General features: G+C 43.8%; 1 protein-coding gene across 2 annotated transcripts in view; it reads right to left on the bottom strand.

The window, feature by feature from the left end:
* Positions 1-18370, bottom strand: part of ABCC8 (ATP binding cassette subfamily C member 8) — a 1425084-nt gene that overhangs the window by 127981 nt on the left and 1278733 nt on the right. For both annotated transcript variants that reach the window (XM_085648067.1, XM_085648068.1), the window contains 3 exons: positions 13727-13847; positions 13474-13604; positions 8350-8428 (listed from right to left, as the gene is read on the bottom strand). In XM_085648067.1, the coding sequence (XP_085504193.1) occupies positions 8350-8428; positions 13474-13604; positions 13727-13847 (331 nt within the window). The remainder of the gene's footprint in view (positions 1-8349; positions 8429-13473; positions 13605-13726; positions 13848-18370) is intronic.

Below are 18370 nucleotides of genomic sequence, written 5' to 3'. Positions count from 1 at the left end.
GTGAGGTAGAGTGTTATACAGTGGAGTGTAGGGACATAGAGTAGGGACATAGATTGGAGTAGAAGGTTGTATAGTGTATGGTATAGTGTCACGGAGTGTTGTATAGTGGAGTTACATAGAGTGCAGTAGAGTATGGTAGACTTGAACGGTGTAGAGTGAAGTGTCGTACACTGGCACAGAGTGGGGTAAAGTGTTGTGCAGTTGAAGAGTGGAGTGGAGTGGAGTCCAGTGAAGTGGTGCAGCATAGAGTGTAAAAGCGTGTTGTGGAATAGGATGGCACAGAGTAGAGTGGAGTGGTGTAGCACAGAGTGCAGTAAAGTGTTGGAGAGTTGAGTGGTGTGTTGTACAGTGGAGTGGACCAGCATGTAGTAGATTGTAGGACATTGTTGTAGAGTGGAGTGTGACCGAGTGGATTACAGTGTTGTAAAGTAGAGTGGCATGGAGGAATGTAGATTGTGGTACAGTATGCTAGACTGTTGTGGCACAGATTAACGTAGAGTTGAGGGGCATAAGGTAGCGAGCAGTGGAGTGGCGTAGAGTGCAGTAGTGGAGTACAGTGGAGTAGTGTGTTCTAGAGCACAGTATAGTAAAGTGGGGTGAAATGGCATAGAGGGAGTTGCATAGAGAGTTGTAGAGTATAGTAGAGACTCGTACAATGGCATTGAGTAAAGTTGACTTGCATTGATTAAAGTACACTGTTGTACAGAGGAGTGTTATGGTGAGTAGTCTAGTGTGGTAGCGTGAAGGAGCATAGACTTTCGTTCAAAGGAGTACAGTGTTGATGAGTGAGGTACAGTGGAGTGGAGCTGGGTAGGCTGGGGTGGCCTTCACTGGAATAGCGTATAGTGGAGTGGCGTAGAGTGGAGTACCGTAAAGGGGAGTGGGGTACAGTGAAGTGCCGTACAGTGGAATGGTGTGCAGTGGAGTTGCATAGAGTGGAGTAGCATAGAGTGGAATAGCATAGAGTGAAGTTACATATAGTGGAGTAAAGTAGGCTTAAGTAGCATAGAGTGAAGTGGCGTACAGTGGAGTGGCGTAGACTGGAGTGGCATTGAGTGGACAGGCATACGGTAGAGTGGCGCACAGTGAATAGTGTACAGTGGAGTGGCATAGAGTGGGGCAGGGTAAAGTGGAGTGGTGCAGAGTGGAATAGCATAGAGTGGAATGGCATAGAGTGTAGTTGCATGCAGTGTAAAAGTGCATAGTGGAGTGGCATAGAGTGGAGTTCCGTACAGTGGAGTTGCGTAGACTGGAGTTCCATACAGTGGATTGGCATAGACTGGAATAGTGTACAGTGGAGTGGTGGAGTATAATAGAGTGGAGTGGTGTAGAGTGGACTGTCTTAGGGAGGAGTGGGGTAGAGAGCAATAGCACACAGTGGAGTGGCGTACAGTGGAGTGGTGGACAGTGTAGTGGTGTACAGTGGAGTGAGATAGAGTTTACTGGCATGAAGTGTAATAGCATAGAGTAGAGTGGCGCAGACTGGAGTGTCATAGACTGGAACAGTTTATAGTTGAGTGGCAAAGAGGGGAGTGGCGTAGAGTGGAGAGAAAAGAGTGTAGTAGCTTAGAGGGGCGTACAGTAGATTAGCATAGACTGGAGTGGTGTACAATAGAGTGGTGTAGAGTGGAGTGGCGTAGAGTGGAGTGGGATAAAGTGGGGTACTGTACAGAAGAATAGCATACAGTGAAGTGGCGTAGAGTGTAGTGTGGTAGAGGGGAATAGCATTGAGTGAATTGATATAGAGTGGAGTCGTGTACAATGGAATAGTGTAGAGTGTAGTAGTGTAGAGAGGAGTGACAGAGTGAACTGCCATTGAGTTGAACAGCATAGAGGAGAGTGGGGTAGAGTGGAGTAAATTGGAGTGGCGTAGTGTGGAATTGCATACAGTGGAGTGGCATAGAGCGGAGTGGCATAGAATGGGGTGTGATAGAGTGGAATAGGATACAGTGGAGTTGCGTAGAGTGTAGTGGCGCACAGTGGAGTGAGTTAGAGTATAGTGGCATTAAGTGGAAATCCAGTGGAATAGTGCAAAGTGGAGTGGCGCAGAGTGGAGTGACGTGGAGTGGAATAGCGTATAGTGGATTGGCAAAGAATGGAGTGGTTTTGAGTGGAGTGGCATACAGTGAAATAGTGCAGAGTGGAGTGGCATAAAGTGGAGTTGCATACAGTGAATTTAGCATAGAGTGTAGTAGCGTTGATGGAGTGCCGCACATTGGAGTGGCATACAGTAGAGTTGCACAGACTGCAGTGATATAGAATGGTGTGAGGTAGTGTGGAGTCGCATAAAGTGGAGTGGTGTAGAGTGGCATAGCATAGATTGGAGGGGCATACAGGGAAGTTTCATACAGAGGCATACCAAAGAGTGGAGTGACATTGAGTGGCGTCCAGTACAGTGGTGGAGAGAGGAGTGGCATATAGTGGAATGACGTGCAGTGGAGTGTTGTAGAGTGGAGTGGTGTAGAGTGGAATAGCATATAGTAAATTGGTGTGGAGTAGAATAGCATACAATGGAGTGGCATATAGTAGAGTGAGGCACATTGTAGTGGTGTACAGTGTAGTAGTGTGCAGTGGAATAGTGTAGAGTGGAGTAACAGTGTGGAATGGCATACAGTGGAGTGGCGTAGACTGGAGTGGCATAGAGTGGAGAGAGTAGAGTGGAACAGAATATAGTGGAGTTTCGTACAGTGGAATGGTGTACAATGGAGTGTCATAAAGTGGTGTGGCACATAATGGAGAGTTGTATAGTGGAATAGTGTAGAGTGGTGTGGGGTACAGTGGAGTTGCAGATAGTGGAGTGGCGTAGAGTGGGGTGGGGTACAGTGGAGTGGCGTAGACTGAAGTGGCTTTGAATGGAGTGGCATAGAATGGAATATCCTATGGTGTAGAGTGGAGTGGAGTAGAGTAATAGCGTACACTGGAGTGTTATAGAGTGGAGTGACGTATAGCGTAGTGGCATAGAGTGTAGTGGCATACAGGGGCATAGCATACAGTAGAGTGGCATAAACGAGAGTGCCATAGAGTGGAATAGCGTAGAGTATAGTGGTGAAGAGTGGAATTGCATACATTTTAATAGCAAAGATGACAGTGGCATAGATTGGAAGGGTGTACAATAGAATGGCCTACACTGGAATGTCATAGAATGAGTAGAATAGTGTATTAGCGTACAGTGCAGTGATATAGTGTGGATTACCATATAGTAGAATTGTGTATAGTGTAGTTACCGAGAGTGGAGTGGCGTAGAGTGGAATAGCGTATAGTGTAGTGGCGTACAGTGGAACGGCATAGAGTGAAGTGGAGTGGAGTGTGTAAATGTAACCAGGCGTAGCGGGAAAGAGTATGAACAGATGTAGCTGTAATGTGGCTGGAATATAGAGTTTGGTGTGTAAATGGTAATATTTGGTAGCAGCTGTAAATAGTTTAAGAAGTGTAAAAGTTCTAAGTGTCAAAATACATAGTTATAAATTGTGCACGGTATACCGCAGTACCTTCACAGTATACTGTGGTACATGCAGATAACAAGCCAGTATATGATTGGCTAATTGCTGTATTTACAAAACATAAAAGGCAGCTATGTAGTTTTTAGCACACTTCGGCTGCGTTCTGGTTTAGTGTCTTATATATAGGTAAATAGTATGTATTATTGTTGTTCCTTACCTAATTACTATTTTAATAAAATGGTAATAGGTAGAGAAATGTTTTTTTTGTATATAATTTTAAATTAGTTTACCGAGAAGTACGCCAGTACATACAAAGTACTGCAGTACTTCAATGAAAAAACATTTAAATATATAGTATATATAGTAAAAATGAAAACGCCACTGTACGCCACTTTATTTGTGAAATATGGTGAAGTACAGTGTATTTATAATTTAACAATTTACAAACATATTAGTAGTGTGGTATTTTGTATGTTTTACTACAGCGCTCTGTTTTTTGTAATAAGGATTTATATATGTAAATAATTGTAAAGACATTGTAGTACACTACGTATGTGAAATATGGTGTAGTATAGTGTCTTTTTTATTTTTTTACATATTTTTAAAAACAAATCCATGTAACATGGTACTTCCTAGAAAGTATGAGAAGCAGAGACGGGGCTCGGTCTTCCCACAAACACCGCGGGAATACCTACCCGATTTCCTCTGCTTCTACTCAAGGAGGCATTACTATTACCTTAATAGGGTCGGTGTTCAGCATCATTGCACTAACGTATCAATTTATACTAATTTTCGTTACTTGTGATTGGTAATCTTTTGGAAATACACAATTCGTGATTCCTACCAATGCGTATATTAGGAAACTCTGGTCCTGATGAACTGCCACAAGCTCTATAGTGACATATTACGGCAAGAAACATGTTGACCCACTGAGGTATCACAGATCATAGTCTCTTCTGATAGCCACCGCTATTTTGACTAGACAAGTGGACTCATTCATTAAACTCCCTTGAGGACCACTTAGTCTATTTTAATATGCACTTTTCACACATACACATTTCTTACACAGCAGTTTACATCAGCAGCCCCACACCCTCACATATGGCATAAAATCCAAAAGATCTCCGACAAAGAGGCTCCTTGCAGGTGCCCGTTGTGCATTGCAGGGCCAGCCCAACAAGAAGCATGCCCTGTGATGAAGCATGATACTCTTTGGGATGTGTGAGGGCTCTTGCTCCTGAGGAGTCAGACTCCCCAGGATGAATCCTCATGTCACAACCAACCTCACATGCTTCATCTTTCGACTAAAGGAAGTGCATTCCCTTTGTTGTTAACTCTGATCTAGTTGGGAGCATGTATGCTGGACCTATAAGTGCTCCTGGTCCACTCTCTTTGGATATATCTAATTACTTTGAGCCTGCAGGGTTCCTACAAATGTACCTTTCCAGTAGCTCCAATATGAGAGAATTCCTCTTTCACATCTGCTAACACTAAAAGTGGTGGCTATTGGATTGCGTTTATTCTTCAGTAGAGCTGAATCCAGCATAATGTCCCCGCTATTTGAAAATGCAGACTGAATTAACTCGATACTTCCTCCAGTTAAATGAAGACTTGTATTATGATCTGTAAAAAAGACATATCTAAAGACTTGTTGTCATTGCATGCTCCCCTGATGGATGCTCTAAACATCTGAAAAACAGTCCTTCACAGACTGTTTACCATTTACAGTTCATGATGACACCAAACCAATAGCATGGACGTGACTCACTATGGAGGAGCTACACTGCTGTCGGGTGCTTCAGAGCTCTGAAGACTGAAAACTGTGGGAAGTGCTAGGCTACTTGCTGGCAAGTATGTATTTCTGGTGGCAGCCAATGGAGAACTAGATAAAGGGGCTGAACCAAAGTCAGGTTTTGGGGATGAGCCTAGATGCAGCTCGTCATCATTAAACCCAGTGTCTGAGTCAGTTGACTCTCCCATTCACACCAGAATGAGATGGTTGGTTAAACTCTCGTAAGTGCAAGAGCAGCAATATTCCTGAGGTTGGCGATGCAGCACGCGCAAGGTAGATTGTTTTATTTATTTAATTACTTACCTTACTCCTGTCCGTCGAATGTCGGACTCCGCTACTCCCCCACCCTGCCCCTCCCCCGCCCTGCTCTACCGCCCCGCAGCACCCCCTCGGCGAGCCGCCACTGGTTATAGATGCACGCTTGTTTGTTTCGGACCCATTTCGCAAGACGTTTCCAGATTTATCAAACTGGGATTTAGACCCTCAAATAGGGGTGCTCATAGATTCCCCTTTGTAAAAGTTCTGCAACCAGTTCTGGCCCTAAATGTATTCTGATAAATGTCACCAACTTAATAATTGACTGGAAATATATGCCAAAGCATGCCTGCCTGTAACACATTTGGTTAGAGATACAACTTATTATTTCATTTCAAAACTTTTCATTAGCTTTTTAAAGACATATAATACAGCACAGGAAGCAATATACATTTCTTCCATATACGTAAAATAAACATAGTTTCGAATGAAAGGTATAATTAATCAATCTAAACATATTAATATGATTAGCATTTCTGTATATCTTGTAATAGATTGGGAACATTTAAGATGATTTAGTCAGTGAATTGCTGTGAACATAATGAAGTCTCATAAAAATCAGTGAAATAAAAGAAGAATGAAATGAAAGCAGAAAAGCGAGGGAGAAGAAGAAAGAGGAATAGACCCTTTTACACAGAGGAGGAGAAGATGGGGTTGGGATGACCAGAGGAGTTGGAGATAAGGAAGCTGGAAGTGGGACAGAAATAAGATTGTGATAATCCAAATTGGTTAAGAAGAAATTATGTGCATAGATGTGTAAGAAGGTTTAGCCTTTTGTAAGTATAGATCAAAACTGTTCCACAGAGGGTTAGCTGATCTAATATTATAGTTGTTGGGAATCACATATGGTCTGAACTTCTTATACACATGCGCACGCTCACCGTGTGTGATGTGAAACATTGTTGGAGCTCTACCATTCACATAAAATTGTCTTGATGCCAATTGTTAGCGGAGGATCAGAGAGATCGAACCATACATTTCTAACATTGGCGCAATAGTATAGCATATGGTGTAGATCTACTTGCTCTCTGGGTAGCATCCACATTTGGGGGAGTCAATGAGACCCTGTTTATACAGTCTGACAGGGGATGAATAACATCTTGGAGTAGCCCAATATTTGCATTGATATAGGAGGGGAGAGATCTTGTATTTTGGACTTGTAGTGCCAACCTTTTTCCATTGGTAGCTTTCTGATTAAAAGATTTCTCCTATTTCATGACAATGTTCTAATTTATCTTATTGTTAACGTTCCCTAAGACTTTGTTTGTACATGCTACTAGCAGAATGTTCTTGTATAGAAATTGTCACCAGGTATTGAAAGCAACCAGAGAGATGTGAAATGTTTAGTTTGTTGATAACTGTTTTAAGTCTCAGATATTTACAAAAGTCTGAATTTGGAAGTTTGTGGTTAGATTGTAACACAGCAAAGGAGGAAGGGTAGTCTTCAGCTTGGTATCCGTCCTTAAGGAGATTCATCCCTTTTGTGGCCCAGTCTTCACGCATTCACATTTTCCTATCTATTTTTACATTTGTATTTAACCTGAGAGATGTTAAATTGGAGCCTCTAAATTTGATTTGAGATCTACGGTCTAGGATCGTAATGGCTTTGATAGAATCTTTCATAATATTGAGTGACAAAGCGGGCGTATGGAGATATACCTCATTGTTTGAACGACTTTTTCCCATTTTACAATTGAATGTGTTAATTTTCTTATGAGAAACAGTCACATTAGAACCTTTGTTTGAATCTGTGACAGTCGCAGAAAAAGCATGAGCATTTCTGGAAATATTTGTGAATATCTAACAAATCAGAAATTTGCTCCAAGCATATATGGTACCTTAATGTATAGGATCAGTGGGTGGAGGGAAGACACTGTTTCCCAAAAACGTCAATGTTTGATGTGGTTAAAAGAGTTAATATGTCTAAAATGTATTTGATTGTCTACCGATGTATCTACTATTCCAAAAGTGTTACAAAGAAGTTGCACAGTGGACAGTTGTTGATGTGGGACATAAAACTGATATATAAATTAAAAAATACTTATAGCCTGAAGTGGAAGAATATGAAGAATGAAACAATAACATGTTTCAGTGAACGAATTGAAGCAGATCGCAGACATGCACTCCTTAATTGCTGGTTAGCTGAAGTGACATAAGTTCCAACCAGCCCCTGATGACATCACAGGGTGTGACGCTCCGTCCCACCATTAGCCTCTCCACAGATTCCATTCTGTTCTACTGACAAGCTAGACGAGAGGTGAGCAGTGGAAACTATAACATGTAAACAAGGCTCGCCGAGCCGTTTTGTTATTTTCTGTTCTTGTCACTAACTTCGTGGAGGCTGAGACTCAGGTATTCAAGGGGCCAGAGGTAGCGAGAGGTAAGTCTGAGGTAGCAGCTGCTACCCCCCCTCCCCCCCCGCTAACCCCAATCGACGTCCACGGAGCACATCTACGTATTAAAAGTCAGACCATTCAAAGCTTTGGGCACACAAAATAAAGAGCGAATGCAAGGCTTTTGAAAGAAAGCACATTTCAATGTAGGTGTTTTGTAGCTGTGTATGCCATAAGTAGATAAAAGAAAATCTATTAGATCATGAATAATCACTTAATTATACAGAGAAAGTGAATTATTGCCAGGCTGTTGATTTTATCGCATTTCAAGACGTATTAACCATCATTCAAGAGCACAGGAGTAACAGTCCAGTTGGTATTGCTAGTAGTTCAGCAATGCTTTGTGTAATATGCTGGTAGCTTCATATTTCTTTTGAATGAAACTAGAGATGGGCGTTATTCAACTTACCTTGAAATGTGTCGACCATTCTGAACAGGGCCAGGGAGAAGGACGACTTTCCACTGCCTGTTCTTCCACATATGCCAACCTGTAAATGAATATTGCGAGAATATGTTCATATTAACACTGATTAAGGAAGCCTTCAGTCGAAACATTTGACGCAAACATCATGTATTTAGAGACATAGGTTACTGCTTTGGGCGAGGCAGTATTATGATAAACATGAAGCAAATTTCTGCGAATGAAGACCCTTGAGCTTATAGAAATAGGACAGAATACAAAGGCTGTGCAAGTGGCAGGGACTGGTCTCCACAGCAGCCCCCAAATAACGGCATTGGGTCTGAGTTCGGCACATCCAACAATATACCACTGTTTCACTGTTTTGTTGCTTAAACTCATTTTTCGTGTTATACAACATCTGTTTACTATACAAACTACATCTGGCTTGCACCAAAGCGAACTTCATAGGTTACATAGTTCAAGTGATATGGAATACCCATCGTTTGGACAGGTGAAGCGTTCTGCTCGGTCAGTGCCAGCAGCGGGGTTTTTATGCCAAAGCGTGTAAGTGGTATTGCCATTCAAAAGATTGGATGTGGTATTACCTGTAAACCAGCTCTCCTAAATCTTAAAGTGACAATCAGTGTATTTTCGTTAATTTGAAGTTCCATGCCAGTTGGCTGAAGTTTGTCGTACCACGCAAAGCACTTACAAGTGTGCTAATAATGTGACTGGAAGCCAGTGAGATATTTTTAGGGACAGGGGATCCTGATTCTGGAAATAAGGTACAAATATCACCCTGGTGGGTGATTTTGTGCAGCCTAATTCAAAGTCACAATATTTTGTTCAGTGTTTTTAATTTGTGTCATTGTAGCAGCTACTCGTGCTCTTCTCATATTCATATTGGGCCTCTCACTGTCTGGCTTAGGTAACCAGTGGTGTTGGAGAGCCTATTGTATGGCAGGACAACGAGTACAAACATGGGAAAATATTGTGGCAGAAATATTATGTAGGTGCGTACATATCAGTTAGTATATAAGCATTCTGAAATCTGCATTTATGTATGTTGAATGCATATATATATATATATATATTTACATGCATACATAAATATGATAGATTGTGGTGCTATCTTTGCTTCCAACCTCCCTCTCGGCACAGGTACCGTGCCACAGCGAAGCAGCCATTTAACATGTCAAAGATACAAACAAACAAGTCTGGAGGCGCACACTCCAGGGCAAAGTGTTTATTCAGGGTCAACAATATGATTTTCAGCTCTCCCTGAGCCTTGTTCACTGGTCTTGCACCGCTATGATAAACTGCTTAATAACTACACATATTACAACACTGATGACGCCTGAAATCTACGCAGGTACAAGTTACACTGATGTGAGTTACATATAACGGATAAATCTCAGGGCCTGATTCACAAAGGTAAACGTATTCTTTGGTGTAAAGCTAGGTCTTTTTATGGGCGGAAACTCTGCATCATAAACATACTACTCGTAAATTTCTCTGTGAATAGCAAACAATCGTAAACGTACACAAAAGTATACGTTTACCTTTATGAAACAGGCCCTTAGTGTTTTGAGTTTTTTTTAAATGGAAGATTTTTTATCATTACCTTTGTTTTTTTGTGCATATAAATATCTATATATTCAAATTAAGGACCTCATTTACAAGGCCATCTATGTAACCAACACCTTGGACCACCAGATTATGGAAACTGCAAATAGAGCTAAGGAAGGAGGGCCCATAGCCATTCTTCCCTGCGCAGAAAGCATACCTTTCCATAAGTATTTATGCAGGGCTGTGCGAGCTACCAACCACTATCATCACTTGCTGGATACTTCAGGATTTTTGGGGAACTAATGTCAGAATGAGGAGTGAGTGCTTACCAGAGGAAATGGATCTTTTCCCACATCGAGTTAGCTTTCCTAACACACAGTGGCAAAACCAATAGGTCAGTCTAGCGCTTTGAGCACTGACTAAAAGGTAAAAGAGGTCTGTGGCAGTGTAAAACAATTAAAAAAACGATTATTTTTTTTGGAATACCATGCATCCATGAGATAAAGAATCTAATGTGTAATGATTCATTGTACTTTCGACATGTAAGATAGTCCCTTATACACTGTAATGCAAACATGAAATAGGATATAAAATGATACACCAAACAGCAAATAGCGTGAGGTGAGAGAGATATGCTCCTCTGGGTGGAGCCTCAACTCACACAATGTATATTTTAAAGCATGGGTAACAATAAGTCTTGCCTACAACTGTGCTATCAAGCCAGACCTAAAGAAATGGGTGTGTGACGTGGAACACGAATTCTGTGTTCAGCTGCCTATTGTACCATCCAGCAGGCTTTATAAAGGAACATTTCAAACAGCCTGTGATTAGTGTGCAATGTGGGGTGGGATTAATTTGTGTAATATCTTGTAGCGCAATCATGTGTAATTGCCTAAAGATTCTGGAAGATAAAACAGAATTACACAAGAAGAGTAATTCAGCATTTGGCATTTTTTCTTAGTGCAAAAATGCCCTTTGCATTCGAAATAGATGCAAAGTTAAGACATTGTGCTAAATGCAACAGAACATGAAGAGTAGCTGCTCACACTCGCTAAATGCTCTTTCGCTGAAGGATTTTTTCCCTCCAAATTACTCAATTACACAACTGGGTGTAATTATGTTATTATTTGTAATTCTGCATCAGAACGTAATGTGGAATTACCAAAACTACTCTGATTACTCCATCGTAATTAAAATGACTCCCAGGCCTAGTACTATGCATTGTAGGTGAGATGGACAGAGTTTTGCTTTGAGCATTTGAAGCAGCTTTGCAGATACGACTGAATGTTAGACAACTCCCCTTCCTCGATTTCATCTCTGACTTACCTCTTCTACGGGAAGGGGGCTCAGTGACCACAAATGCAAAAGGTAATTTGTTCAGTAGTTAACAATCACCCTTGAACTAATTCTTCTTAAAGGATAAAAGTTGTAGAAGGGAGTTTGTGAGACTATAGGTTTATATCTCCCTTGTCAGCCCTTTAACAAAATATAACACTAAATGACAGAAGGCTCTTAAAAATCCATCTTTGAAAGGTGTTGGTGCATCACCCTAAGAGTTGTCATTTATGTAGTGTAGTGCAGATTGCAGAGAGCCTATTTGTCATCCTTCGCTATTGTCATATAGCGTTAGTCTGCTTTTCGAAATGTACAGTGGTTCCTCAGACGACTAAAGGTCTATGAGTGATATAAAATGCAACTTCATCTCATTTGGGCTCTCATTTTCAGTGACCTGATAAATGGGCTGGATCTTGCCCAATCCCCAGAGTTACTAATACAAGGACTACTCGTAACTCTGGGGGTTGGGAACATCCGCCGCATTGCAATGTGGTCCCTGAGTGTCTACTAAGAAATCAACTGAGAATTGGTAATTCTGGGTCACATTCTCTGGTAATTCCTCATTTTGGGCAAGACTTTCATCCGGAAATTTTGGCTGATTTTATCAGATGAAATTTCCAGGTTAATGTCAGGAGATCCGTGGTGATCCCCTTTTTCCTAATAATTCTGATGGAACAATTACCAGCTCTTTGGAATTAGGTGGCCATTCATAATGAGGGCCCTGGAGTTAAGTACTTTACCTGCAGCACTTTTGCTGGTTGCCCCCCAGGACCGCAAACCCAAAGAAATCTCTGTTGTGTTCTTCTGATAGCAGTCAGAATGTTACTCTATCCTCAAAATGGAAAACTATCACTACGCGTAGGTAACTAAGAATGGCAGAAGAGAAGAACAGAGCTACAGATAGGAGAAAATTGCTACAGGTGCCATTTTTGAAAAAAGTGGCATGCTTTTTTAGCACACATTAATGCACTTCTCAAGTCAGTAACACCATTTCAGGCCTAGTATTTTGACACCTGCTCATATCAGGTATATTCATAGCGATTGTGATATCCTCACTCCAAAAACATGGTTTATTTCTGTGGATGTCCTACAAGTCCGTGCACAGAGCTTGCAAATGCCTTATGTTCTAAACACTAAGCGCCTTATTTATGAGGCCCTTACTCCGCCGTTGCGTCACTTTATGTGAAGCTGCGGCAGTGTAAAAAATGCGCCACACTGAGCCATATTTACAAAGTGATGCATTTAGGCAGATGCATCACTTTGTAAACCCCTGCGCTACATAATACCTGCGACAGGTATAATATATTCAGGTTGGGCGTTCCGGCGCAGAAAAGGCTCGTAGAAGTGTCGGAATGAAATCTATGAAATTTCACTGCAACACTTCTTCGGCCTCACTGTGTCAAATCCTTACGCCTGCTTGAAGCAGGCATAAGGGGGCACGCAGGCCTTTTCACATGGGGCTTTCCCCATCTGAAATGACACATTGCAAGAGTTGCATCTGTTTCCAGACACACTCCAGCAATGGGCCATTATTTCGGCGACAGATACGTCAGGATTTCTGACGTATCTGTCAACCCTTGTGACATGAAGCACCATACAGTAAAAAAAGGCGCATCCAACCTGTCGCAAGGAGGGCGCACTGAAAAGTGTTGCATCGCTGTTTTACCGCAGCGATGCAACACTTTCCATAAATGAGGCCCTAAATTCACAGTGTCTCCTATTATTTTAATCACGTGAATGTATATGGGTTAACAACAAGTTGTTCTTGGAAGAAAATATAATAACATTTAAATCTGGTTTGTAGGAAACGCTGAAGAACTGTGCCCTAGGACGTTTCTTTAATATTCAAAGCCTTGTGCCACTGAATTTATTCAGTCTATGTTAACGATCAACTGCTTCGTTTGAAGTCGTCTTCTTATTATTAAATTTTTCTCTTTCAAGTTTTGTTTACTTTTTTAAAAAATATATTACGCATACTAATCCAAAGAGTAATTTAATATAACAGTTTTTCCCTTCTTCTCTGCTTTTAAATTTTTTCTGTTGCTGGCTAGCCTAAATTTCCACTTAGCTTTTTTGCAAGGAGCATTGCTTGTCAATGTTAGGACAACGTTTTATGAAGAAACAAAAGGATGAGTACAGTAGTCGATATATGTATATTCATTCTGTAAATCAGTCAAATACATTTTTGTTAAAATCAGTGTTCTGCCGCTAGCCTGGATTCTCGGTTACCTTTTGCCCGGGGCAGATGTGGGCGTTCACGTGCTTGAGGACGGGCTTCAGAGAGCTGTCGTAGCGCACGCTTAGGTTCTGTATCAGGATTTCGCCGCTGTCGGGCCAGTTCTGTGGGATCTGAGACGGCGCTGCGCCGGGAGCAGAACGGAGCAGTTAATTAATGACATTCATAAGATATTCATGTCCACTTAATCTTGCATCATTAAACATTTAACAGCGTTTATCTCTGATGCTTGAATGTCACACTCACAGAGAAGTCCTTTATAATTTTCCGTTTCGGTTTTCAGCAGCCCGTTGATGCGTTTCACTGCTCCTAGCTGGATCTCCATGTCGGCCAGATTGCGCACCATCCAGTTCAAGTAGTTCGATACCTGAGGGAGAGGAAGTGGAAAGTGGTTCTGCCGCTTCATCGTAGTGCATTTTTTCTTGCCATAGCCGCTATTACGTCATTTCAATTAATACCTCTTACTCATGTGATAACTGTTCAACACATAAATACTCATATGACCTGGGCCGGACTGGGAACCCAAAGTAGCCCTTGCAAATTTTGTCCGACCAGCCGCTGTGCGGTGCAAAGCATACTCCTACGCATTTTTCATTACATATTCAATTGTATTACTTTTTAAACCATAGTAAAGGATGGCCTTACAGTTCGCCAGGATACAGCAACCCAAACAAACCCTTTTTAGCAAAATTAGGATGATGAAGGACTGGGGCAAAACATAACTTTCAAATTTAGATTACGATTGTAACATATGAACTGTACAGTAACAAAAGGATCTCTGTGAGAAAAGCAGCAATCCACTGAGTTATGCACATAAAATACTGTTCTGTGATCTGCATAGTACACACATTTTGCAGCATGCACATTAACCCTCCGGGCTACCTTAGATGTGTCAAAACTGCCACTAGACAAAACTCTGATCTCTCTCCAGAGGGTACATCAATCAGCAGAGTTATTTTGGCAGTTTTATTGTTGGTGGAACTCTGCACTGCTTTTAAAACTGTTGCACTGCTACGAAGCCGGCCCCCAATAAGAAAAGCGGCCCCCACCCTTCCGCCTGGTGCCCCCTACGCCCAGTCCGGCCTTACATGTGACTGATTACTGGATGCATGTCACATTACGATGTAAACACGTCACTTAACACTTTTTTGCAAAAATCGGGTACTGCTTCGGCGCAGCTTACATTAATGAGAATGTTTATTTGGGATATGTTTCGGCCACTTTCTTAATGTGGATGAGTTTTTACTTCATAAGGTAGGATATGGGGATTGGCCAAAAAGTACATGGCTGCCATATTGGGTCTGGCCCCACTTGACTATAAGCTACCAGGAAGCCAAGAAACATGAGTTAACACACTGCAGCTATTGCAAGTGAAGCTCTCACTTCAGCAACTATGCCAACTTTTATCCACAACTGCTATCCTAGAAAATGACTATCGGTATTAAAAGATCTTCGCAATTGTACTTTGTAACTGCCCTTATTTAAACTGATTGTAGGCAGTTGTAACTTTTCGTAGGTAGAGTGTCCTGACACCCAGGGATCTTATTCACGCTTATAACCTGCAAAATAAATAAAGAAATCTAGAGGGTTATTTTGAGAGAGAGGTGAAGATCAGTCACTGTGAGAGTGGTGATTTTCTTAGAGACATAGGTAAATAAAGTTTTGATGGGTAGCTAGCACCTTGGGACTGACACAATGGGTTCAGTGGTTCACCTATAAACTCCATAATCCCATCTTCTCACGATATCATTTTTATGTCAGAGAAATCAGGTTAGTTTACAGAAACTGCACCTGGTGTTTTGAAGCAGCAATCAAGAGCATCTGATTCGACATACCTATTGGCTAAAAGCATCCAGAAGAAAACAAATTGTCTCATCTTCTCATATCTAAAAGTTGAACCTGTCTCTGAATATGAATATTGTAGAAAATGGAAGGAAATGCGTCTTTTGTCAATGGTCACCCCATGGTTTTTGCCTTTTTCTGGACCATTTTTTCACTAGTGCCCCGTGACACTGCTATGCAGTGCCACACTGTGTATGCTCTTGCCATAAAAAGGTATTGGTGAAAATTGTTCCACACCATTGGCCTATTTAAATTTCATGTAAGGCCTTAGTTGATGGCTCACAAAATGTACCAATAGCAAGGGAGTTAAATGGCATACATATGGGCTGTTGTGAGTAATTATGCCTGAGAAAATGCTAGAATATTGGTTCAAAGGAATTTTACGCTTAGTTTAAGAAAAAAAAATCCCTTTCATGGTAAAAATAGATGATTGATGCCTTTAATGGAAAAGTTTACAAGAGCCCAAACTGGCCTGTTTGGAGATTATGACCCTATTCCCCAGAGGATAGTAACCTGGTCTCTGGGTAAAGTCAAAATGTTGTCGGCAACTGCCTACCTAACAGTCAGGATACATATAGTCATGATGATTGAAACAACACACGCCTGCAAGAAAAAGAAAGGGCTCGCTCAAAGGATCCTCATAAGATCTGATATGCGAAGACATCACACAACAGAAGATATAGAAGCACAAATTGGGTTGGCTTGGAAGAGGTGGAGGATGGGCCTGAGAGGGAAGCTGGGGCTGAGAGCAAAGGACTGGTAGTATGACTTGTTTCAAACAAATAATCAGGGACATCCGGTCTGGGTACCGAATAGACGGTACTTACAGGTGGCCTCAAGTAGTGGTAGACAATCTGGTGCCGATCACGATCCTGTAAAAACCGGGTACGAACCGTCGGACGGAGCATATTCTCCGTCCGACGCGTACCCGGTCGTCAAAATCTACAAACATGCTATTACGATTCGCACGGGAACACCATTTCCGTACGAATCGTAAAAAACCCCGACCGAACAAAATAAACCTACAAATGCGATCCGGGAAAGCGCCGACCTGACGTCGGGACGCTCGCAGCCTGCCATTCACGAACCAGGAATTACGATTCGCACCGACGTCATCCCGCACGGTGAATATTTTCCGGCTGCCAAAAACTGCCGGGAAAGCAGGACGACGCGAACAAGGACTACCAGTACGCGACGGACAGACAGGACGACGCGAACAAGGAGGACCTGTACGCGACGGACAGACAGGACGACGCGAACAAGGAGTACCAGTACGCGACGGACAGACAGGACGACGCGATCAAGGAGGACCAGTACGCGACGGACAGACAGGACGACGCGAACAAGGAGGACCCGTACGCGACGGACAGACATGGACCCGAACCTACGTGTCATCCCGGCCCTCATAGCAGTCGACCTCCTCTACAGGTTCGGACGCAGACGCTGCAGAAGGTCAGAACAACTAAGGGAGGGGGGAAAGTGGGGTGGGGTGGGGGGGCAGGACCAGGGGCAGGCCACAAAACCCCCACCAAAGTCACACAGCACACATGCCCTGGACATACCTGACTCCCATGCCCTGGTCACTACGAGGGGGTGGGGGCGTGTCCAGCTAAGCCAGCGACCGCCACAACGGAAGTCCGTCACGACGCGAACCGGCAACCCAACCAGACAGGTACGTCCCGTACCCACGCCTGAAGAGCGTGGGTACGAGTCGTACCACGCCCACACCCATGTCACCCCAACAATGGCGGGACGGCTCGTACCCACGTGGCAAAGGCCTGGGTACGGGCAGCACAAGCATCACATAGCGTGGGGACGGATATGTACGGACCCTACCCCCACCCCGTATGCATGGAGCGTACCCCCACCCCAACAGTGTAAGTACGACCCGTACCCACACCCGTGTACGTATGGAGCGTACCCCCACCCCAACAGTGGAAGTACGACCCGTACCCCCACCCGCGTACGTATGGAGCGTACCCCCACCCCAACAGTCTAAGTACGACCCGTACCCACACCCGCGTACGCATGGAGCGTACCCCCACCCCAACAGTGGAAGTACGACCCGTACCCCCACCCGCGTACGTATGGAGCGTACCCCCACCCCAACAGTGTAAGTACGACCCGTACCCACACCCGCGTACGCATGGAGCGTACCCCCACCCCAACAGTGTAAGTACGACCCGTACCCCCACCCGCGTACGTGTGGAGCGTACCCACACCCCAACAGTGGAAGTACGACCCGTACCCACACCTGCGTACGTATGGAGCGTACCCCCACCCCAACAGTGTAAGTACGACCCATACCCACACCCGCGTACGCATGGAGCGTACCCCCACCCCAACAGTGTAAGTACGACCCGTACACCCAGCCGCATACGTATGGAGCGTACCCCCACCCCAACAGTGGAAGTACGACCCGTACCCACACCCGCGTACGTATGGAGCGTACCCCCACCCCAACAGTGTAAGTACGACCCGTACCCACACCCGCGTACGTATGGAGCGTACCCCCACCCCAACAGTGTAAGTACGACCCGTACCCCCACTCGCGTACGTATGGAGCGTACCCCTACCCCAACAGTGTAAGTAAGACACGTACCCTCACCTCGAATGCATGGAGCGTAGCCCCACCCCAACAGTGTAAGTACGACACGTACCCCCACCTCGAATGCATGGAGCGTACCCACATCCGTGTATGTCATGAGCGTACATATTGTGAAATTGGAGAGATGGGTGCAGAGTCCTCCCAGCAGTGCCCAGTCACAAGAGTGGTGTGTGCAGAGTCCTCCCAGCAGTGCCCTGAGACAGGAGGGGTAGGTGCCTATCACTCCCAGCAGTGCCCTGAGACAGTAGGGGTGGGGGCCTATCACTCCCAGCAGTGCCCTGAGACAGGAGGGGTGGGGGCCTATCACTCCCAGCAGTGCCCTGAGACAGGAGGGGTGGGTGCCTATCACTCCCAGCAGTGCCCTGAGACAGGAGGGGTGGGGGCCTATCACTCCCAGCAGTGCCCTGAGACAGGAGGGGTGTGTGCAGAGTCCTCCCAGC

Source organism: Triturus cristatus, chromosome 3_2 (genome assembly GCF_964204655.1).
Source record: "Triturus cristatus chromosome 3_2, aTriCri1.1, whole genome shotgun sequence".
NCBI classification, from domain to species: domain Eukaryota; kingdom Metazoa; phylum Chordata; class Amphibia; order Caudata; family Salamandridae; genus Triturus; species Triturus cristatus.
This window is presented reverse-complemented; position numbering and strand designations above follow the sequence as displayed.